The 25,702-nt window shown below is 33.8% G+C and overlaps 1 protein-coding gene across 2 annotated transcripts; it reads right to left on the reverse strand.

The window, feature by feature from the left end:
- Positions 1–3,073: 3,073 nt before the first annotated feature.
- ghdc (GH3 domain containing) lies at positions 3,074–25,199 on the reverse strand. 2 transcript variants are annotated; one of them, XM_087274981.1, is made up of 11 exons: positions 25,066–25,199; positions 24,378–24,585; positions 22,597–22,793; positions 22,016–22,210; positions 20,148–20,267; positions 17,279–17,576; positions 14,622–14,811; positions 9,018–9,089; positions 8,162–8,295; positions 4,017–4,105; positions 3,074–3,931 (listed from the first exon to the last, which is right to left on the reverse strand). In XM_087274981.1, the coding sequence occupies exons 2-11, from the start codon at positions 24,532–24,534 to the stop codon at positions 3,713–3,715; spliced, it is 1,671 nt and encodes a 556-aa protein (XP_087131107.1). In that variant the 5' UTR covers positions 24,535–24,585; positions 25,066–25,199; the 3' UTR covers positions 3,074–3,712.
- Between the last annotated feature and the right edge of the window lie 503 nt (positions 25,200–25,702).

Below are 25,702 nucleotides of genomic sequence, written 5' to 3' on the forward strand. Positions count from 1 at the left end.
AATTGTAACATTTCACTCCTCTGTTTGTGCTGCAAAAATACTGTGTATGCCATTTAATATCAGACACTCATAACTCAAGATCGCAAAGATATATAGCGAAATATAATAAAAGTACAACTATCCACGGTCTCCCCCCTACAAATATGTCATATGTACATGCAACATATTTAGAAATGTATCAAAAATAATTTATCAAAATTTATGAAAAATGTATGAAGTCCAAGCTACATTTCTAGATTTTGATTAATATAGGCTACTGTTTTCTAATACTTCATCTTTAAGTACAGCATTTTATTTATTTATTTTTTACTTTTTATGAACAGTACCGATTAACTTTTAAACGCATTTTTATTTAAAGGTAAGCACAGTGCAGTGTTAATGTTTAAACTATTTATAATGTTTAAAGTGCCTGACATTATTTTATGAATAAATCTGGCTTGTTTTTGAACTGTGCAGAGCTGTAGCTGAATAACTAGGCCTGCTACACTACTATATTTTCATGTTAGTCATTAGGTGGGACTTGGAGAGACAAATTCTTTGAAAAAGAAAGGTAAAAAAGTTAGAGAACCACTGATCTATACCAAACACCACCCTTTCATCTTGGCAGGACGTCCAGGACGTTGCACCCATCCATCTGAAATTCCTGACCATCAATTTCTAGTCTTTGCTTAGGTGTGTTATTCCTTTTTTTTCTCCCTGTGGTAAATTCCGATCTGTAAAATTCGATAGAAAGATGTCAAGTCATTAATTAAATTTAATACCATTTTTTGGACGTTTCATCTACCATTGTCTTTAGTCTGGTTCTACAAACACTAACAAGTAATTTTTCGCAGCTATAAATACTCTACAATATAACAATCTGTAAACTTAGAATAGATAAACATGTTACAATAATTAGTAAAACTGTATATAGCACAGGCCGCAACATAAACTACAAATAAATATTATAACAGTAATATGGAATGTATGTTAAAGCTGACACCAAACAAATAATATAACAGACCAACATATCTGATGATATAACAAATAACAATCTGTACATGTTTAACAATATAGCAACATTCAAATGAAGCATACAAACAAAAATATTTTATCTATCAGTCTACCAACCTGACAACATAACAAATGGCATTCTACGATTATAAACAGGTTACTAAAAAAGATATATAAAATCCTGAAATTGACAAGTCGACAATATAGCAATCTCCCAATCTCTAATTCAAACCAACATGCAGTACAATCTACAGTCTGATCGAAAACAAGACGTAAAAAACACTAATATAATAAACTGAAACAACATGACAGAAATACTTAAATCTTTAGTGGCCTTCATCCAAAAGAATGTCGAAACAACCAAATATAACAACTTTAAGCTTATACTTTTAGAAAGATTTTTACATACCGCTAATGTCAGCGATGGTCAAACACATAATGCTGTTCACACTAGCTTCTCAACGTCATCGAACGTTTTTCGAACACATTCTTTTTTACGCCTAATGGTAACCACAGCAACGGTTGCCGCCATCTTAGTCCGGTCATCATTGCGCTTTAAACAAACGCAACTGAATGGAGGAGCTGCTGTTTTCTCGGTTTTAAAATTCAATAACGCTTTTATTTTATTAACTGGTTCGAATTTTATGGTGAGAAAAACTCTAATTATACCTAGAAGTAAGAAAGCACAAACTTGTAAAATATATTTTATTGTATAAAGAGATATGTACTACCAATATGCATCTTCTTTATGGACCAAAAAAAATGGACCAAATAAACCATATTCTATGGTTTTAAATCATTATGAGTTTAATTTTTCTGTTCACAAAAAATTATAGTTTGAAGAATGCTGGTTGCCTAGACCCATTGACTTCCATAGTGGGAATTACGCATTGAGCCCATTATAATATGTCATTGTTTCCAGCAACCAGAATTTTTTTAAATATATATTTTCAACAGAAGAAACTCAAATATGTTTTGGAAAAAGTGAAAGTTGAGTAAATTCTGACATATTTGAATTTGTTTGGTGAACTATCTCTTTAAAAACATTCAGAAATGTTGGTTACAGATATAGAATTAAAAATAGTTGCACTTATAGAATGAAAACTATGTTGATTTTGAATTTACTGCAAACAGCTGACTGTTCAGACATGCTAAATAATGTATGTTTATGATAAACTGCAATCATTTTATTCATTTAGTCACTCATTCATTTTCTTTTCAGCTTAGTCCCTTTATTAATCAGGGGTTGCCACAGCGGATAGATCTGCCAACTTATAAAGCATATGTTTTATTCAGTGGATGCCCTTCCAGCAACCTGTCACTGGGAAACACCCATACACTCTCGTTCACACACATACACTTTGGATAATTACCCATTTCACCCATAGCGCATGTCCTGGGACTGTGGGGGAAACCGAACCACACAGAGGAAACCCGCATGAACACGGGAGAACACGCAAACTCTACACAGAAATGCCCAGCTGACCTAGCTGAGGCTCAAACCAGCAACCTTCTTGTTGTGAGGCGAACATGCTACCCACTGCACCCAAATTCTATACAATAATGTAAAATAAAATAATACATTATATCTAAAAAGATTAATTATTCATTCATTCAGCCATTCATTCATTTTCTTTTTGGCATAGTCCCTTTATTAATCCGGAGTCGCCACAGCGGAATGAACCGCCAACTTATCCAGCAAGTTTTTACTCAGCGGTTGCCCTTCCAGCTGCAACCCTTCTCTGGGAAACATCCACACACACTCATACACTACGGACAATTTAGCCTACCCAATTCACCTCTACCGCATGTTTTTGGACTGTGGTGAAAACCCACGCGAACGCAGGGAGAACATGCAAACTCCACACAGAAACGCCAACTGAGCCGAGGCTCGCACCAGCGACCTTTTTGCTGTGAGTCGAAGTATGAATGAGTCTAATACTCCATTGCGAACATCATTGGTTAAAAGGAACAAATAAAAGGTCATTTATTTCATTGGCAGTGACAGTTTTGCAGGTTAGTGTGTGCATGTATGCCCCAACACTGATATAATTCAGTGATAAAATAGTGACTGCAGATGTAGGTATATAAATATGGATAATATAGTTTATTGGGGAAAGGTTCACAGGTAATACGGGATGAAATAGGATGAATAAAATAAATACTTTAATTTAAAAATCATAAAAATATTACATAAAAATGGAAGCTTAAGTGAGAGAACTGGATGTTACAACATATGCATTTTATTAGAATACCATCCCCACTGGTTTTAAATTAATAAGTAACAGGAATGGATGCATTCGATCATATATATTTTTTAATTATGGTGTTTATTACATAATTTCATTTTTCTTGTTATAAATACCTGCAATATTTTTACAAAAACAACCTAATAATTAGACTTTTTTGGTAGCTAATCCAACCATTTTCTAATGATGAACACATTTAAAATGTGCAGTACTGTAGTCCTCCACCATTAAGAAACATTGTTCTGATAACAACAAGCAGTTCTGCTATCATGTTTCTCGCCTGTACAACTTGGACAAACAAGTATTTCCAACTCATGCTACTGGTTGACCAAATATTGTGAATGGCAGGTCCAAACACTTAAACACAGCAATCACAGTCTTTTTAGATGAATCGACCCACCAATGTATTATTTACCACTCTTTGTATATATAAAACTAGTATGCAACAAAATATTTTCGAATTGAAATGCTCATAACGCCCTCTGCAGTAGAAAGTCAGCAAATTCTTTCCTGCGTATCACACGCTGCATTTTGAAGGTGTTAGACGAAACACTAGAGAATGCCATCATGTGATCTTTCAGTTCTTTGAAAGTGCCATTGCGGACAAGCTGAACTCTCATTGGTCCAATGCTGCCCTTGATCCTATAGGATTTGTAGATGGAAGAGTCCTCCTGCAGGGACTGGTCTAACTGTTGGATTTAAAAATCAATAAAGAATATAATGAGTAAGAGAATAGTCTCTTAAATTTATTAAATAAACATTATTGACAGTTACCTTGTATCTTTGTTCCTCTGAGAGGTTTCTCAAACCCTTTAGCTCAACAAACACAAGATAATGAGGTTGAGCAATTCCAGATGCATTTCCTATAGCAGGCACAAACAACACACACATAAAGAAATCGATTAAATCAGGGTTAGCCTATGATAAAAGAACAGCAACTGCGTAACAAAGTTGTAAGGAACTAAGACAAGTGAAAGCAACATTTTTGATTAATCTTATAAATAATGCAAAAGGGAATAGTAGGGAAGTATAATAGAATATTAATAAAGAGCAAAAAAAAAAGAAACATTAATAATAAATCTATTGAGTTACATTCTCAGGGACGTTTAATTCAAAATAAGTATCAAATTGCTAGGGTATTTAATGATTTTTTTAATAGATTAAGTCCAAGATTTAGCACAAGGATTTAGTGTGAGAAGTAAAGACATTATATCACCAAATTATGATTTTACTGATTTTAATATTTCTGAAATTTCTTAATCTTGTGTACTAAAATTTTTTAATCAACTTAGGAGTTCCAGAGCTAAAGATGCCTTTGAATGTGACTCAGCATTTTTTTAAAGTATGCAAATGTTTTTAATACACTTTTAACTCATCTTGTTAATTAATCAATAAGAAATCTTATTTTCCAAGTGCCTAGAAGTCAGCAACACCCATATTTAAGACTGGTGATCCTGCTAATCTTGTTAATTATAGGCCTGTCAGTATTTTACCAATTGCTTCTAAAGTAATTGAAAAAGTTGTTTGTAATCAGCTAGTAGCGCATTTTAATTTAGATAAATTACATTCTATGCAGTTTGGATTTAAAGCACGTCATTCTACGGAGACCGCAAACTGTTACTTTATTAAACAAAGATTAGGGTGGAGTTGTTGGTGCTGTCTTTCTTGATTTAAAAAAGGCATTTGATAATGTTAATAAATCGAGAAAGCAATGTATAAGAATTAAGGGCGCATGCTCACCATTCATCAATTGTAATTTTGGAGTTCCACAAGGATCAATTTTTGGGCCAATTTTGTTTAGTTTATACATTAATGATTTGCCTACAGTGTGTCCAGAAGTTCAACTTCAAATGTATGCAGACGACACAGTAGTATATACTCATGCAAAAACCAAATAACAAGCTGCTAACAAAGCTGCACTCAAAAAAGTTTAAGACTGGTAATATTGTTCATTTCTTACCCTCAATGTAAGTAAAACTGGGAATGTTTTTTTTTTCCAATTAACAAAAATGAGGAGCATTGCTCAGATATTTTAGTTAATGGAGAAGTAATAAATATAGTCAATTATTTAGAGTTAACAAATAGAGTTGACTCTAATTTAAATTAGCAAAAGTGCTAGAGCAAGCCTGAGGATTTATAGAAACATTAGGAATCAGTTATCTAAGGCTGCTGCAAAACTTTTTATGAATACAACTATTTTCCCTCACTTATCTTGTTGTGCTACAAGCTGGTCCTACATGAACATTACAAGATTAAAACCATTGAATGTTCTATATAAACAAACTGTTAACATTTTAGCTAAAAAGCCAAGGAGCTATCATCATTGTAATTGCATTGCACAACAAAATTTACTGACATTCGACAGTTTCTTATTTTAAGCTGATGTATGTTTAATGTATAAAATATTTAATGATCTTACACCACCACCCCTCAAACAATGTGACTGTTGGCAAGGACAATATAAGACAGACTAGGTCATGGGTTAGAGGTGATTGTTCAGTTAAACTTAGGAGAAATGCTTTTGGACAGTTTTTTCAGTTAAAGCAGCAGTTAAATATGGAATAAAATTGTTCCCGATTCAATACAACTTAAGCTATGTGTGCACTGTATGATTTGTAAAAATTCAGTTGCTACTTGTCAGACTGTACAGATGTTGGCAGTATAATAGTGTTGTTGTTATGTTGCCCTATTGGTTCCTTTTTTGATAGTTGTAATAGTTGCTTTAGTATGCAGGACTGCATATTACTGTGGCAGCTCTGGCCTAATGGTGGGAGAGAATAACCAGAACCAGAACTTTCTTCCTACCTCGATAATTAATATCATGGCTGATGTCGTGTCTAACCCCCTGTTCATGGGGTGAGTGAGTCACTTATGATTAAAGCATCTGCTTAATATTAAATGTAAATACATTTGATAACTTTTGCCACTAGCAGAATATCAATAATTCTCAATAGTCATTAAGGTGTAATAAGCTACTTTTAGATTTGTAGGTTTATGGAGAGAATAATCAGAATTCTCTTCCTCAAATCAATACCACGGCTGATGTCATGTCTAACCCCCAACTTCTCCGGATGTGTGCTCATGGGGTGTGTAAGACTGTGAGTCTTTTTTGATAAAGGTAACGGCTAAATATCAAATGTAGATGTATATTCATTTGAAAATTTTGCCACTGGCAGATTATCAACAAATCTCAATGGCAGAATTGAAAATGATCACATAGCCAAAACAGCTTGTTTTATTTAATTTTTCATAGTTTGACACTAGAGTGTGATGAAAGATTTGCAGAAGATCAGTGCCCACTTATACTATATATCAATGTCTTGTACCAAATTTATTTATTAATTATAATGACACATTTCTGGACTGTGTTTTTGAAAGAATGAAATTTTATTTTACACATACATTTACATATATATACACACATATACAGTGTTGTGAAAAAGTGTTTGCCCCTAATGATTTCCTAATTTTTTTACATGTTTGTCAAACTGGAAAGTTTCAGATCATCAAACTAATTTCAATATTAGTCTATAACACAAGTAAACACATCATAGTGTTTTTAACTGAAGAACAGAATTAAACACTACATAGCTGTGTGAAAAGTGTTTGAAGTAGACCAAAAGATCCTCAAAATCTAGACATCAACAAATTAGAAAGAAAATAATAGAGATCTACAGCTTGGGTCTGCAGCAAACCACAGTGAGAGCCATTATCTACAACTTGCAAGAACAAACGGTGGAGAACCCTCCCAGTAGTGGCCAGCTGACCAAAATTGCTCCAAGACTGCACCAACAACTCATTTAAAAGGTTACAAAAGACCCCACAACAACATTTAAAGAACTGTAGGCCTTTATTGCCTCAGCCAAGTGTTCATGACTTCACCATAAAAAAGAGACTGGGCAATAATGGTTTGCATGCCAGAGTTCCAAGATTAAAACCACGGCTGAGAAAAAAAAAATAATGCTGATCCCAGTTTTCCCAAAAAAAAATCTTGATGATCCCCAAGCCTTATGCATAACCATAAATTCTGCTGTGTACTAAAATACCCAGAAGGAGAATGTCCAGCCATCTGTTAGTGACCTTAAATTAGTGGGTTCTGCAGTAGGATAACAGCAAGTTCACATATGAAGAAATCAAGAATAACAAAATTAAGACTTTGGATTGGCCTAGTTAAAGTCCTGATCTGAATCCAATTGAAATGCTGTGGCAGGACCTTCAAAAGTTGATTTATGCTTGAAAACCTTCCAGTGTGGCTGAATTGCAACAATTCAGGAAAAAAATGAGTGGCCCAAATTTCTTCACAGTGTTGTAACAGACTCATTGCAAGTTATTGAAAATACTGATTGCAGTTGTTGCTGCTAAGGGTGGCCCAACCAGTTATTAGGTTTAGGGGGCAAACACTTTTTCACACAGGCCTATGTAGTTTTGTATTCAGTTTTAAAACCTACATTTCAAAACTGCATGATGTGTTTACTTGTGTTATTTTTGACTTATATTTAAACTTATTTTGATGATCTAAAACATTTAAAAAATCAGTAAGGGTAAACACTTTTTTTACACCATGGTACGTGTGTAAATGGCCATTTATTCACATGAATACAGCATCAGTAGCTAAAATTGATCTAAAATGGAAGTTATCTGTGAAAAAGTTTGTAATGTTTGTACAGTAGGTGAATATTCTCTCCATCCAGCACAGCATTGTTTGAATACACTGAGCCAGCCCTGAAATTCTATTTATCTATTTCACTGATAAATTAATAACTAATTCTAAAATTTGTGAATTACTGGCATTGCTGGTTCAATAATTTCCTCTATTAAAAATAATTAGCAGGCTGGTTGAAATTTACAACCATACTGTTTAGCTTTATTCACTGCTGTAAACGATTTTATCTGCTGCAAAAAGACTGTGTATTACAAACCTAGAATGCCACTCTCGACACAGCTGTAGTCTATGAGTCTGGCTCCTGGCCACTGCATCACAGCCCGCTTAAGAGCTCCCAAAAACAGTGATTCAGACACTTTTTCACCACGAACATTCAACATCTGACCACGCCTGAACAGAGACATTGAACAAATGTTAACACAGAAAAATGTTTTGATTGACTGTGGTACCAACTTGAACCTTCCCAACATTGGGCATATACAAGTAGGCCCACAAGGAAATGCACAGATTTTTAGCTAATCAGTCTATTTATTGACTTGTGTAAATGTGTGTAAACTTATATTTATTCAGTTTTTAGATTAATTTCAGTTATATTATATACAAATATAAAATGTTTATATAATTTATTTACAATACAGTTTGTAAAGTAATATTTTTCTGTCTTTTGGTAAATATATTATGTGAGAGACTTGCTTTGTTTACCAAATAAGTGGATCTAATTGGATTTGAATTGTAAACATTAAATAATAGTTTTTAAAAATATTATTTTTATTTAATATATTAAGTTTTTAGGAGAGATACTTCCAAAATTATTCCTCATAAATCTGCAGATTTTCACAAAATTCTGCACAGAAAAACCTAAAAATGTCTGCAGATTCGTTCTGGCCCTAATAATGAGGCAAAGTATTATGCAAAAGTTTTAAATAACCATCAATGTTTTAATCCTTTTTTCCTGTTAAGATATAATAAACAGAAAGGACAGGTAATACTAAATAATATACATTTAAAAATGTAAAAATAATAAAATAAAATTATATAAATTAAAAAATGTAAACACAAATCTTATGATTTAAAAACCCTTCATTAGATTAAGTATATAAACAAACAATTACCTGTACTGAAACTCCACTTTTGGACACTGGTTATGAAACCCAACTACTTTAACAATATCTCCAATGCGATACCTGAAAAAAACATAAATGTACAGTAAAAACAACATCCCTTATATCCAGCATATTTTACCTTTCTAATAATGTAATATATGATTACTTTTTCATTATTTGTAAGAATCAGTACACAAATACTTGACATTAACTAATGCATGTTTATAAAATTGTCCTCAAAAAAAGCATTATAACACCACCTGATTTGATACCAAATAGCAGTGTTCACAAAAGTAATGTAAGTGTAATCATCAATAATAAGCCATCACCAGAAATTACAATCTTACTTGTACTACCTGGTTAAACCTATGTAGATTTGAAACAAATTTGCACAATGTCGGAAAGGTCTATGTTCTACTTATGCCCACCCTCAAACAGCGTAGCTGTAGTTGAGGTCTAAAAAAAATTGTGCCATCAACAGGTTGACTTCTTAGAAGACTTCTTAAAGAGACGAATAATAAATTGATTTAGTAAAATCAATGATATTGTTAATTATGTGGTGTAAGACAGATTCTAAATTAATCTGCAAGACTATTAAACAATTTTCTAAAGACTATAAAAACTGAAAATGTTTACACTATTTAAGAAATAAGTACTGCACTAGTGCATGATGCCCTTAAAATGTTTATTTAATACTCAGACTTCAATTAAGCGCTGGTTTATTCCTATGAATTGCAATTTAGATATTATAACAACAACCATTTCTGAAAAAATCTTAACATCAAATAAACATCTAGGGCCCTATCATACACCTGGCGCAATGTGGCGTGAGACGCGGAAAGTCTTTTGATAGTTTTAGCTTGGCGCAAGATTCGTTTTGAGTCGTTGCGCTTCGCTGTTTAAATAGCAAATGCATTTGCGCTCATATGTGCGCCCATAGGTGTTCTGGTCTAAAAAGGAAGGTGTTCTGCGGCGCATTGCTGGCGCGTTGCTATTTTGAGAAACTATAAAAGATTTTTCAATAGACCAAAACCAACCCTGTCTAAAGTCCAGCGCAGAGTTGCGCCTCGCTTACACACTGCTTAATACACACAGAAAGATGTAGAGCAATATGCAAATATCTTCACATATAAAAAAAATACAATATTCAGGATATATATAGGATATAATAAGAATGTATATAAGATATAAATATAAAGCATTAAAAAATTACAAAACTTAATATTTTCTAGCCTACATAAATATGAAAAACCACTGCTTTTATGTCTTCTTCATCTCGGGAGGCTTTTTCTGTTCATTCATAACAATTTGCTTTTGTATAATGTTATTATGATTAGCCGTATAATTTATTATACGCATATTTATATTTGTTTTATTAAAAACAAGCTTAGATTTGCCCACCTGCAGGTTTTAGACCATATGGGGCACAGCATGTGTTTTAGGATATAACTCAGGTTTTTGAACACACTTCGATAATATTGTTCATTTATTCCTTTGCTGGAAATTAGAACTGAATTTAGAAATAGTTTTGAAACAAATATTTGCGCTTAATAAATGGAATTAATTATTTATAGGCTAACTGATGTCTGTGCGTAAAGGTTTCCCTAAAAAAGTGAAAGTAGATCATTTATCTCTCATTCTCGGTAGATGTTCTGTTCAACTGTTTTTTTGTAAAAAAAAAAGAAAAAAGAAAAAAAAACTGTTAACTGTTTGCTTGGGAAATGCTCATTTTTTCCACTTCTACTTACTTTACGTCATGTAAATAGCAAATGCGCTTATGGTGTGACGCAAGGCTCTTAAAGGTAATGGGAGAGGAGACTATGATTGGTTTATTCTTAAAACACACCTATAACTCATTAAGAAAATAAACTCAACCCTTTTAGACCATGTGCCTCGGCGCAAAGCAGATTTTCCCGTCCTTAAATAACAAAAATGCATTCTGACACGGCCGGAAAGCGTTTGCACCCTGCGTTTTGCGCTTTGCGCATGGACTGTCAAAATAGATCTATGGAACAAAATCAATGCCTAAAGTCTTGAATTAAAAAGCTTGTTGAATATCACAAACTGAAAAAAATTATACACCGTATTAACAAGTTCTTGCGTTTTAATGACTTGAATTCCAGGGTTTGTATTTTTAGGTCCTGAAATTTAACATATCTGTTTATTTAAGCTGTGAATATTTCAACGAAAAATATTTCAAACACGTTTTCATACTTAAAAATTCAATAATTCATATTCAATTTTCAGATTTCACTTACAAAATATTCAATACCCTTTAAAAATACGATGTATAATATTCAAAAGGTCATTTTCAGTTCATTTTATTTCAGTTCAAATATTCGCTTCCATAAATTCAGTGGATCAAATTCGACTGTTAAAATTCAACATTACATCCGGGAACTGCAGGAGAAGCAATAGATTGCCGATTGAAGATCGCCAGCTGCTCTAGCTTTCACCAGCAGGTGGAGATGGAATAATGTAAGATTTTTAACCCAGTAAACAGGCGAGAAAAAAGGCTATTAAAGGCACAAAAGTAGCATTCAATTTTAATATCAATGCCTTGGACATTATAAATAATAAAAAGTATGAGTAAAATGAGTAAATGAGGGTTTAGTCGTTTATATTTGCCCTTATGTAACGGAAGCCAGCTGGTGATCGCGTAAAGCTCACCCCTCGGATCCAGGGACAGACGTTGTTCTGCAATCTTATCGGAGCTTGTCTCCCATGCTGGCTCGATACCTGCTCGGACCGGTGCGGTTACTTGCACATAAACCGTCTTTTGATGAATATGATGTTACACATTGTCTATCTTTATTGACTCTTTCTTCCATAGACGCAAAGTATATTGACAGCTAAAGAATATAAACGTAAGAGAAACAGGAGAGGAAATATTATAATAATAATACAAAATAGATAAACATTGACAGGGCTAAGAACAATTACGAACAAAGATTTTCAAAACCAGAGAGATTTTATGAGAATGTCACAAAACAGTTTACTTGGAAATGTTAAACAGAGTTCAGGTATGATTTAAGGTTGGTTATGGATGGGGCGTCTGATTTAAAATAATTTTGCGAATGCAGAATGCAAAGTCGAACGAGTGGCAGCGAGCTCCGGTGGCCAGTCAGAGCCAGCGCCCCGCCACAGCAAACTGATTAAGAGATGCTGGATGGCTGTCAATATATGATAGGAATTCTTCCAAAGTTTCAGATGACATCTGGGCGTGTGCATAATAATGTAAAATGAAAGTGAAAGTCATGACATTTGGCCAAGCATAAGAATAGCCTACAAGAGTGTTTCGATTATTATATTAATCATGACATATGTCATGCTTGGGCTTATATGAATAACACCTCGCTGTTTACCATTTCCGAAAGTGGAGCTGACGTTGGCGCGAAATTGCTTGTATAAGTGTAAAAAGAGTGATGAATATTAATGGATTTCTTATATCTGTCATTTCTGATGATATAATTGATTTAGTGTGAGCTTATGAGTTTCCAACACAGCAAAAATGCATCCAGTATCCTAAACTAATAACTTTGTCAAGCAAAAATTTGGATTTTATAAGCTACTGATTTTTTTTTAAAAACAAGAAAAAAGAAACTATTAGCTACCCTAGCAATTGTTTATTTAAATATGATCATCTCAAAATATAAAATAAAAACATAATGGTTTGACTTTGTGAAATCATAAAACACACTTGCAGAAAAGAGTTATAAATGAGCAAAACATTCTCTCCAGTAGATGGCGATTAAAGCTCAGCCACGCATGTCAAACCACGCATTATAAACATTAATCTTATGAAACTAGCTCAAGTGACAACTATATTAAGTTTAAACCAGTTTAAATAAGTTTATATGTTTAATAACTGCAAAAAAGATCAACATTGCTAATCATAAAATACAAACGGTCGCTGAAAAGTTATAAATAACGGTTTTCTCGTTTAATAAAAACAAAGTCAGTTATAACTGCCTATTATCAAACCACAGGCGACTCGTTTTATTAGTTATCATTGGCTGCGACATTGCCACTTTTGCGTTATTACCTTTTTTCTCGCCTATAGGCTACATAACAATAAAACAATAATCTGGACAAACTAAGACATTTGGCAAACGTTTAACCATGGCAGAACCCCAAAAATTAGAAAAAATGTCATACAATAATAATATTAACAATCATAATAATAATTTAAATGATGAAAATGTATAACCTATCCCAATCCTGACACAGCTGCGTTTAAACTGCGCAAACATTACTCCTTATAGTTATGCCATATTAGTTCGGTTCTGTGTGAATAACTGAAGACGCCCCTTTAATGCATTCGCAAAATTATTTTAAATCAGACGCCCCATCCATAACCAACCTTAAATCATACCTGAACTCTGTTTAACATTTCCAAGTAAACTGTTTTGTGACATTCTCATAAAATCTCTCTGGTTTTGAAAATCTTTGTTCGTAATTGTTCTTAGCCCTGTCAATGTTTATCTATTTTGTATTATTATTATAATATTTCCTCTCCTGTTTCTCTTACGTTTATATTCTTTAGCTGTCAATATACTTTGCGTCTATGGAAGAAAGAGTCAATAAAGATAGACAATGTGTAACATCATATTCATCAAAAGACGGTTTATGTGCAAGTAACCGCACCGGTCCGAGCAGGTATCGAGCCAGCATGGGAGACAAGCTCCGATAAGATTGCAGAACAACGTCTGTCCCTGGATCCGAGGGGTGAGCTTTACGCGATCACCAGCTGGCTTCCGTTACATAAGGGCAAATATAAACGACTAAAACCTCATTTACTCATTTTACTCATACTTTTTATTATTTATAATGTCCAAGGCATTGATATTAAAATTGAATGCTACTTTTGTGCCTTTATTAGCCTTTTTTCTCGCCTGTTTACTGGGTTAAAAATCTTACATTATTCCATCTCCACCTGCTGGTGAAAGCTAGAGCAGCTGGCGATCTTCAATCGGCAATCTATTGCTTCTCCTGCAGTTCCCGGATGTAATGTTGAATTTTATCAGTCGAATTTGATCCACTGAATTTATGGAAGCGAATATTTGAACTGAAATAAAATGAACTGAAAATGACCTTTTGAATATTATACATCGTATTTTTAAAGTGTATTGAATATTTTGTAAGTGAAATCTGAAAATTGAATATGAATTATTGAATTTTTAAGTATGAAAACGTGTTTGAAATATTTTTCGTTGAAATATTCACAGCCTAAATAAACAGATATGTTAAATTTCAGGACCTAAAAATACAAACCCTGGAATTCAAGTCATTAAAATGCAATAACTTGTTAATACGCTGTATTATTTTTTTCAGTTTGTGATATTCAACAAGCTTTTTAATTCAAGACTTTAGGCATTGATTTTGTTCCATATAGATCCTAGTGTTTTTGACATTAATTGTTACGCATGTAAAATCTGTAGAAAATAACGATATCTTATGATTATTTTTTTAAATGATTATTAAAATTAAAACTATTTTTTGAGACAAATCTGAACAGAAAAATAGAAAATCAATGTGAACCTGAGATAATTTATGTAATCTTAAAACTAACTGTAAACATTTCTTATTTGATGTTTTGTTTATATACCTGACCTAAATAATCCAGATGCATTGGTGACTAGCAGCTCATAGCTGTGTCCTTCCTTAAGTTGCTCCATCAGGAGAGTTTTGGGCTGATCTGACTCCAGATCCTCCTCTGGTATGAACTCACAGAACATGGAGCGAGGACACAACAGATACTGTCTTCTCTCCTGCAGAGGCCACAGGTTCACACCTATCAATCCTGAAACATCAATTACAGACAATTACAATTAAAATCTGTGAAATCTGCTCATTGCAGCTATATGATCTATTGACACATTTGCTGTTAAATGTTGCCAGTTGCACTGTACTAGCAATGCTAATTTTCAAATAAAGCAACAAGCCATAAGAAGCAATAGTTTACAGTGAATTTATAACAGCTAATGAGTGCTGTACATTGCAGAGCTGTTATAAATTTACTGTAAATTACAGCTTCATTCATCACTCATTCATTCATTTTCTTTTTGGCTTAGTCTCTTTATTAACCAGGGGTCGCCACAGCGGAATGAACTGCCAATTTATCCTGCATATGTTTTGCAGTAGATGCCTTTCTAGCTGCAACCCATCACTGGGAAACACCCATACATTATCATTCACACACATACACTACTGACAATTTGGTCTTTGAACTTGTCTGGGAAACTGCAGTACCCGTAGGCAACCCACAGAAACACAGGGAGAACATACAAACTTCACACAGAAATGCCCAGCCGAGGCTCGAACCAGAGACCTTCTTGCTGTGAGGTAACAGCACTACCCACTGTCACCACACTACCCCTAAATCCCAGCTTGATTGAGTTTATTGCTTTTATACAAGGGTTATTTCATGTGCCTAGCAAGGTTACACATAATTAAGTGCAACTTATTTTTATTGGCTCTTTGCTGATAGAGGAATGGTTGCTAAGCAACAGTCACATCAGAATTTTAATTTATGAACTGGGAGTTTTCTGAGAGCTACAACTTGTACCACATTATTCATGACCACCAAAGGACCAGTTAAAAATGGTGTTGCTACAAGTAGTAAAATGTTATTTTATAGTTAGTTATAGTTATTTCATGGTATTTGTTTTTTTATTCCTGTAATATATTTTGCCAAAAACATGCAAGTAGCAAGTTTATTTTGCCAACTATTAAAACAGACAATATCCAGTCCAAGAATGTGAACATCACTGAGTTGAATGTCACCATTTAGTCATCTCGGTGTTTATGCATTTCTGACATGGTGTAAATGCAGCATTTGTAGAGTAACTTGCAACAACTTAAATGTGATCATTTATTTTAAATCAATAACCGGAACTATATGTTTTTTAAAGGGGTGGTCCAGAGTGTATTTTTAAGGCTTGGTTGAGTTTATAAGATGCAAAGCAATGTGTGCTTATGCTTCATTTGTAAAGAATTATGTTATTTTTTCATTTATCTTCATTTGATTATATACTGCTATACTATATATGCTACTCAGCTTACATAAAAATGACTCATATTTTGTAGTTGCTCTGAAAGGCCTGCTGTCAAAAGGCTCTGATTGGTCAGCTAACATAATGTGCTGTGATTTATGGATCGGATTCATGTCACCAGGAAAGGAGTCACACCCCTACAAGCACGTGCTTTTGCGCTGTGTAAAATCTAACAAGTGTATTTAATAAATTCAGCAAACAGCATTTGCCGTTGTTTACATCTTTGTTTAATTTTAATGCCAAAAACTGTTCATGCAATACATCAGTTTTAACAAATAAAAATACTTACAGGTTGTGGCTCACAATTCACAGCTTCGTCTAATTTGGTTGGAGGAGTTTTTAGCCGAATCCAACACTGAACTTGGAGAGATTCTAGAAGCTGTCCTTTCTCAAATGCTAGCTATATATTTTTTTATAATTCTCTGATACTAGGAACTAGGGAACTAAAATTAAATTGTAAGCACTTCTCTCTTTGTGTCATGTTCTTTGAAAGCCAAAATACAGAAACAGAAGAAGCTCTGTGAAAATAGTAGCTTTGAACAGCATTTTAGCATTCTCTGCTATAACATTACAGGGCCTCCAGCCACAGCCCTTTGCTGTGTGGGGTGTATGCGTGTGGTAAATACTCGTAACCTGAAGCATTTGTGATCTCTTGATGTATTTTTTTGTAGTCTCCAAACTTTGCTTGCTGTAGACTTTGCTAAGCTATCTCTGTAAAAGCCAATATCTCCCTTTGCATTGAACTTTGAGCATCTTACATTCAGAGATGTTGTTTATGTTCACACAGCTTTATTACATATCAAATAATGTTTAAAATATGATATCGTAGAAGACCAGCCCTTTAACCAAATTTTTCACAATTTGCCAGCATGTGGACAGAGTGATCCATTATCTGAACTTACTGATTATCAATGCATTTTATTTTTAATTTGGGCTGCTCCCTGATTGTACTTGTCATTATGGAAATGATGACAGTTTGTTTAGTAAGCATACTATTAGTAGAAACATCTGCGGAATCATCTACTATGATTTTATGGAAGTGCAATCTCATTCTGATTTGGATATATATACTCTGCAGTCTGAGTCCAGACATTATCTTTAAACACTCTGTAGTCCGTAGTAAGAAGTAACCTTGCCCACTGTAACTCATTATAACCTAGTATAGCTGTGAGATTATGATCAAGTTTACAACAATACAAAGAAATTTAAACTTACCTTCAGTTGCAGCATAGAAAGGGGAGTAGAATGGCACATCTTTACAGTAGTGTTGCCGTAACATCTCCCCATAAATCTGATTGGAACCCGAGTCTACTGCCAGGACCAGGTGTAACTGAGGCCATAATCTGAGAGCAATTCCCTCAAATCCTTCCTCAAACTGAGCTGTGAGTTCAGCAGCTCTCTCTGGATCCGGCTTCATCAGCTTTTCTAAAGCACAGCGCACATCAGCCTCTAGGTTTAGAGCAGAGCTGATCATGCCCACTTCCACATCCATAACAAGATCTCTCCAATGTTCCTGAATAAAGATGGATTCAGGTCACATTTTTAATGGCAAAATGTTCTTATTGCTATAGGTTACAAAACAATTGACTGAAAATGGAAATGGTATTTAAGTGTGTAGAGAGCATATTTGGCATATAAACATATGAGTAGTACTGTATCCGTCCAATTTCTTGCATTGCATCTAACTGTGTTAAAAATAGTTCTGGAACCATAGTTTTGTCTCTTAAGTTCTAAGTTTAAGTGAATATCAAATGTTTAAATACGCTCAGGATCTTTTTCAGGGATTTATTGTTGATATTTAGCAGCGAGCTCCGTTCATGCAACATTTTAGCTGCACGCCAGAACCGGAAGCCTCATACCGCTATTTTTGGTACCACTGAAGAGTGATTCAAACAACTTCGGACTTCACTTAACATCTGGGGCCTACTACAAAGCTAAAAATAGCTTCTTTTATTTGAAAGTCTTAAAAATATTAACGTGTCAGTCCTAAATCTATGATTTCTACTTTTTAAAAAACATTTTATTGCTTAAACTAGCTCCTAGACCAGTGAAAAACAAGTAGAAAAAGCCCTAAAAGGAAACCACAAACTGTACTAAAATGGCTGCTGCCAGCACTTTGTTATGGAAAGAAAATATTTAAAAATAACATTTGACAATGAGCTTTTAACAATTTAACCATGAAACAAACGTAACCATGAAATGGTAAAAAACATCTTTTTGAAAAATATTTCTAAATGTTTCAAATTTTATAGTACGCAATTCCTCTCTTAGAATTTTAAAATCTTTCAATCTTTACTTGAATATGGCAACACATTATTGTGCTCTACAAAGTCTCTATGAATAAATCTCTAACAGAGGGTGCATCTCAGTCAGCTTCTTAGCTCCCGAGGTTGTTCATCAGTAGGTTGTGTACTCAAATTCGAGCACTGGAAGGGACAGTGATGGGCTTGGTTCACGACACACTACGAGCAACATTTCAACCATTAAATAATTATGGTAATACAATAAGGTTCATTAGTTTATGCATTTACTAACATAAACAAATCATGAACAGCACATGTACAGCATTTATTAATCATAATTGAAAATTTACTAAAGCAATATTAAAATTCAAGTCCATGCTTATTAACATTAGTTAATGCACCATGAGTTAACATGAACTAACAATGAACAACTGTATTTTCATTAACTAACGTTTATTTACATTAATAAATACTGTTGTAAATGTATTGTTCATTGTTTGTTTATGTTAGTAAATGCACTACTTAACATTAACTAACAAACCTTATTGTAAAGTGTGACTATAAATTTAAATGTTTGCTAGATTTTTCCTAACCTATCAAGCTATGTTCATTCCTGGTAAAAACAATTAAATAAATAAATAACTTTTCGTTCATTCATTTTCTTTTCGGCTTAGTCCCTTAATTAATCTGGGGATGCCACAGCGGAATGAACTGCCAATTTATCCCGAAAATTAAATCAAATCAGGTCTTTATTTGTCACATACACTTTCACATAGTGAAACATCCAGTATATGTTTTATGCAGTGGATGCTCTTCCAGCTGCAACCCATCACTGGGAAACCATACACACTCAAACACTATGGACAATTTAGCTTACCCAATTCAACAACAGCGCATGTCTTTGGACTTGTGGGTGAAATCAGAGCACCCGGAAGAAACCCACGCGCAAACATGGGGAGAACATGCAAACTCCACACAGATATGCCAACTGACCCAGCCGATGCTCGATCCAGCGACCTTCTTGCTGTGAGACTACCCACTGCGCCACCACGCCGCCCCCTTTTTAAGGACTATACCTTTTAGTATAAAATTGTTCTCTTAGTATTTTGAAATCTTGAATGTTTTCTTGAATATGGCAACATAATATTGTGCCCTACAGAGTTTCTATGAGTAACATGATTGTGCACTGATCAGACCTGTAGACCTGATCAGTGCACTGATCTCAATTAGACATCAATGTGTGCGTACAGTCATTAATAGCAATGAAGTCAGCCCCACACTCTCAGTTTAAAGGGCCAGTTCACCCATAAAAGATAATTCTGAAAAGAAACCTGTTAGGGTTTCTTTATTCTGTTGGACACAAAGAAAGTTATTTTGAAAAAAGCTGGAAAACTTTGACTCCAATAATATTTGTTTTTCCTGCAATGGAAGTCAAGGTTTACAGGTTGTTTCCCAGCATTCTAAAAATATCTTTTTTAGCCTTTAGCAGAATAAAGAAACTCTCAAATGTTTGGAATCATTTGAGTGTGCAAATAATGACAAACTTTGCAACTATTCCTACTTTTTCCCAACCAGGATATAATTTTTTTAAATGGCAATTTTTTTTTTATTCAAAATTTTTTTTTTTTCCTTCCTGAGCTTCACATTTATATTCATCTGTTACTTTTTAAAGTAGGTTTCCGTATGATTTGAAACCAATTATAAGCCTTTAACTGTTCTAGGATTTACAAACAATTGCAAAACTCATTTAAAATTACATATGAGACTACTGCTAGATGATCACTTAGATTATAATGCTAATCATTGTCAATGAGTAATGTGATACTATAACACTGATGTACCTCAAGAGCTCTGAAGGCATAAAAGATGGTTGAGCAGAAGTTTGATTCCAGCATGCCAAGATTGCGATCCTTCAACCCAAACAACAGATGGAGATACAAAGCATCCCTCTCATAAGGCACCTACAGTACAGACAAAGTCAACATGGTATTTTAGAGACACTACACTAAAATACCTACACTTAAAAGACTACACTACCTGACAAAAGTCTTGTCGCCTATCCAAGTTTTAGGAGCAACAAATAATGATGTGACTTCAAGTTGATCATTTGGTACCAGAAGTGGCTTATAAGAAAGGCAAAGGCCTCTAGATTTCGCTTATTTTACCAAAATAAAATATTATAATTATATAATTAGGACAGTAAGGTCTGACTTGCTTAGACAAAAGTCTCGTCACTTAACAGAAACAATTTACAGTATAGAATACAAAGTCATGGTGCAATAGAAAATAATTAATATTGTGTATGACTGCCATGAGCTTGGAGGACTGCATCCATACATCTCAGCAATGACTCAAATAACTTACTAATAAAGTCATCTGGAATGGCAAAGAAAGCGTTCTTGCAGGAATCCTAGAGTACATCAAGATCCTTTGGATTCATCTTCAATGCCTCCTTCTTTATCTTACCCAGACATGCTCAATAATGTTCATGTTTGGTGACTGAGCTGACCAATCTAGGAGCACCTTGACCTTCTTTGCTTTCAGGAACTTCGATGTGAAGGCAGACATGTGAGAAGGAGTGCTATCCTGCTGAAGAATTTGCCCTCTTCTGTGGTTTGTAAACCAACGGGCAACACAAATGTCATGAGATACCTCAGGCTATTGGTGTTGTCATCCACTCTGCAGATCTTTCCCACACCCCCATACTGAATGTAACCCCAAACCATGATTTTCCATCACTAAACTAATTTCAGACTGATTTCTGTGAAAATCTTGGGTCAATGCAGGTTCTAATAGGTCTTCTGCAATATTTGTGATGATTGGATGGCAGTTCAAGAGATGATTCATCGGAAAAATCCACCTTCTGCCACTTTTCCAAATGATCAACGAGAAGTCAAGTTATTATTGTTGCTCTTACAACTGGGATCGACGACTAGACTTTTGTCAGGTAGTGTATATGATATCATCTATATATAAATACAAATATGTAGATATCTTTGTTTTGTATATTTTTATGTATTTTTGTTTATTATATATAAATCAAAATTATATACACTACTGGTCATAAGCTTGGGGTCAGTGTGATTTTTAAATGTTTTTTAAAAAAAAGCTGATCCTGCTCACTAAAGCTGCATTTATTTCATCAAAAATACAGTAAAAATTTTTAAATTGTGAAATGTTATTGCACTTTAAAATCACTGTTCAAAAGTAGTTTATAATTTAAATTAATAATTTAATCCAGAGATTTTAATGATGAAATTTTATCTTCATTGCTCCAGTCTTCAGTCACATCTAATCAATAACTCTAATATTTATTATTATTATTATTAATAGCAATAAAATCAGTATTGACTGGACTAATAACTTCATTTGAAAATACAAACGATAAATAATAAATAAATATTTCATAAGTAAGTATTTAACAATTTAATCAGTTTTTTACAGTTAATAAATGCTGCCTTGATGATAATTTTCTTTAAAAAAAGCATAAAAACCGCCCTAAACTTTTTAACAGTAGTGTATAATTCACACAAATATTATGAAAATACAAAGATATTTTGGATGCGATTAATCACGATTAATCTTTGCTCAGCACAATTTTTTCAAATTTCCTCACACGGTTTGTCTCCCTATTCACCCCAACATTTGCACATTACTAAATCTTATGTTAAATTCATAATTTAAATGCATATTCATACATTCCACCTACCTGATAGACAAGCGCTGGTGTGGTGTACAGATGGAGCATGTGTCTAGAGGATGCAGGGGTCGAGGAGTTGGGGCCGATGGGAATACCTGCCTCACTTTGACGAATGAGAGGAGAGTAAAAGAGTTTCAGGGTTTTCTGAAGACATTCGGTGGCTGGAAAGGCTCGTCTCATGACATCTAGACAAACAGTAACCCCCTAGGGAAAAATGGGTAGAAACAATAGATTACTTCCTCAGCGCTTCTTGCTGAATCCTTTCAGAAACAAATAAAGACATGACAGGCTGTTATAGTACACACTCAATTCTGCCTGCCAGATGAGAAGCTTAAAAATTGTATTAATTACATATTAATACACATAATTATCGGGTTCATAATCAATCCACTTTTTGTGAGATAGAATACAAGACCTTATTGAGCTTTCTCAACAGAGCAAATAGTTGGCTTAACCAGATTCTTGCCAGGTTGTCTGAGCAATTGAAAGATATAGGAAAGTTTTCCAGGAAATCTGCTTAAGTTTTGTCATTATTTTTGCCACTAGTGGCTAATCACCTTAGATATATATGAAAGTGTAAGTGTTGTGACCTGTAGGAAGAAGTCTGTGTTAGTGTCTTTGGTGCTCAGAAGCATACGGCTGGATCCAGACGTTCCTGATGTCATAGCCAAAATTAGAGGACTCTCCGATATTAAAACCTTCTGCTCTCCTTTAGCCACACGATCCACAAACTTTTCATAATGATCATAATTTGTGACCGGATGACGCTGTTTAAATGTTTCAGTGTCTGAAATGATACAGTAAAAAAAATATTTCATTTAAAGACAAGATGGTAGTACATTTTGCAATGGCACATTTTAATTTTAATTGCTAAAAAACAATACTACTTTCATAATGTAAAAAATGTAAATTTTCAAAATAATACTTTCAAATGTAAAATACTGATTATCAAAAACCATGATTGATTTAAATGCACTGTAAATAACCTAAAATCTTAACTGCACACCCACAGTAGTCTGCCATCAGACCCTTCTACTTTTGAAGAATGCCATGACTTGAATTAAAATCATATTTGAATATGAACATCTGTCCTTTCTTTTGCATCAGATGACTTTATTTCATGGACAAAGGCCATTATTTGAGTGTAGATTCAACCATAGCCAATTTTCAGCAGAAAACATATGATGCTGCAGCTTTTTCAATTTTTAAAAGCTGATCTATATACACACACACACACACATATATATATATATATACATATATACATATATATATATATATATATATATATATATATATATATATATATATATATATATATATATATATATATATATATATATATGACTGAAACTATCTCTTTTTTCATAATGCATAGTTTATGGTGTGCCATATTGGGGAATATGAAAAACAAGCTCACTGCTCTGGCAGTGAAACTCTCTGTTTAAATGTGATAGTTTGTTTTTAAAGATGAAGTACTTATATGATTAAAAACCAAAATAACCCACATGGGTTATTTACTGGAGAATTTAAGCATTATAATGGCAAAATCTGTGATTGCATCGGAGCTTAGGGCACACAAAACCACCTATCATTGCTTAACATTGCAGCCCGCCATTATACATTATACAAAATTCAGTCAAACATAAACGTGTGCTGATTCATGCAATATTCTACCGATTATAGCACTGTTCTTCCCTCTTCACATGTATATCACTTTAGCTCCTGCATTCTTTACTGAGATTCTCATGCGAGTGTACTGCTTTTTATTTTGCCACATAATGCATTTTTGAGTATGTATAGCTAACGAATGTAGTTGTTCAAACTTCAAATGTGATTTTTTTTTTTTTTATAACAGCACCTGTTTCTCTATGATTTTTAATGATTATAATGACAATATTTTTGGTTACAATCATGTTATTTGTTCCAGACCAATTTGACTGAGGGCGATGTTTTATAACTCTAAATTAAATGCTATATGAAAACTCTGCCATTGTTGCTATCTTTTGACTGATTTGATAAAATGGCTGTGGCTAAATCACAGCAGTGCTGATATACAACCATATCGCTCTGCTTGTGACCAGATATGACCATTAAATTAAATTGTTAGCAGTGTCAATTAACCATGATTAATCACATCGTAATTGTGTGTCCTGTGTGTGATATAGTCTACATCTATATTTAAATATAATTTATATTACATTTAACATTTTACATACAAATATAAAAACATTCTCAAATAAACACATGTAATAAGATCAGTCACGATTAATCACTAACAGCATTATTTATTTAGATAAAGAATTGTGAGTTGTAATTATTTTTGGTTGTTGTATCACTTCCTATACACAGGGAGTTAAGTGAAAACCACCTTTAATCGAGCTGAAGTCGTATAGTTTGCCGTAGACTGTGTCTGAGTGTTTGCGCAGGCGCCTGAGCAGCGTTTCCTCCTGAACGCGACGAATTTCCTGGGTGTCCTTCTCCATTCTGTTTCTTTGGCGATTCCCCAGCCAGCCCACTGATTTCATAGCCACATACTGAGTCAAAAGACTCAATAGGGAGCGATTCTCGATCTTTATCTTCCACAGAAGAGCCATAGTACAGAGACATAGAGGAAGTAAGCCCACAGGAGCTGTTACACAAAATCATAACAGTATTGACAGAGGCTGAACAGAAGAGGGCGCTAAAACATGTGATGCCAACATTTAATCCTTTTTTAAATACATTCATCTTTAACCGCTTATGTGAAATGAATGTTTTAATTATAATATAACAATATGCAAATATAATTACATAATTTAGGTGCTTCCCAAAATATACTAGACCTTGTGAGTCTTATCTATGTCTATAGTCTTATCTTTAACTTGCATTGACAAGAAAAGTTGTAGTATAAACAGAGTTTATTGTTGTTAATTCGTCAAATGACACCAGTGTGAAATGGGAATTGATATGATATCTAACCTCTTGGTACAGTTGTTAAAGCCAATCTCCCAATAATAACAATAAAAAAATAAATATCTGCGTACTTTGTAATCAAGGAAATGGTTACATAAACTCACCACATGCTGCTGTCACGGCCAACAACGCAATACAAATTGGTAAAATGACCCACAAACGATATGTGTGCATCTTGGTAGACGGAAAACCGAAAGCAAACACACAACAACTTCTTCTTTTGTGGAACTGAAGACGCGTTTGCGCCACCTAATGTTCCTGTTAAGTCATACACTTGCTAAGCTGTAGAATAATTTCACTTGACATGTTCATTCATAAACAACACAGTTGGCTGTCTATAGCTAGTTCCACAGTAAACGAAAAGCAGCAGTCAAACAATTCTGCTGTATAATATTAAAAACAAACAAAAAAATAGAAAAATTTTATTTGCAATGTTTTCCATTTTCAAATACCATTAAAACATTACGTTTTACATTTACGTTGAGTCCTTTTGCAAATGATTTTGTCAAAAGTAACTTTCAAATGAGAAAGGCACTTAATGCCATATCAATAGTCAAATATAACAGTTGAGACTAAAGCTAGGTTTGGAAAGGAGTTGTGAAGAGGAAGAAGCAATATCTCCTGAGGAATGTATATAGTCTTGTGCTCACAGCTTCGCAGAAAAGATTAGTTTTAAGCTGCTATTGATTCATGCAGGATTGGGAAAATTGTTTGACCAGCAAGAAACAGAAAATGAAAGGT

Source organism: Danio rerio, chromosome 12, assembly GCF_052040795.2.
Source record: "Danio rerio strain M-AB ecotype USA chromosome 12, GRCz13ab, whole genome shotgun sequence".
NCBI classification, from domain to species: domain Eukaryota; kingdom Metazoa; phylum Chordata; class Actinopteri; order Cypriniformes; family Danionidae; genus Danio; species Danio rerio.

Coding starts and splice junctions, on each gene's coding strand:
- ghdc (XM_087274981.1), bottom strand. CDS start 24,534: ATGAAATCAGTGGGCTGGCTGGGGAATCGCCAAAGAAACAGAATGGAG. Junction 22,211..22,596: donor ACACAGACTTCTTCCTACAG/GTCACAACACTT, acceptor ATTTTTCCCTAG/GGGGTTACTGTTTGTCTAGA. Junction 20,268..22,015: donor CACCAGCGCTTGTCTATCAG/GTAGGTGGAATG, acceptor TCTGTACTGTAG/GTGCCTTATGAGAGGGATGC.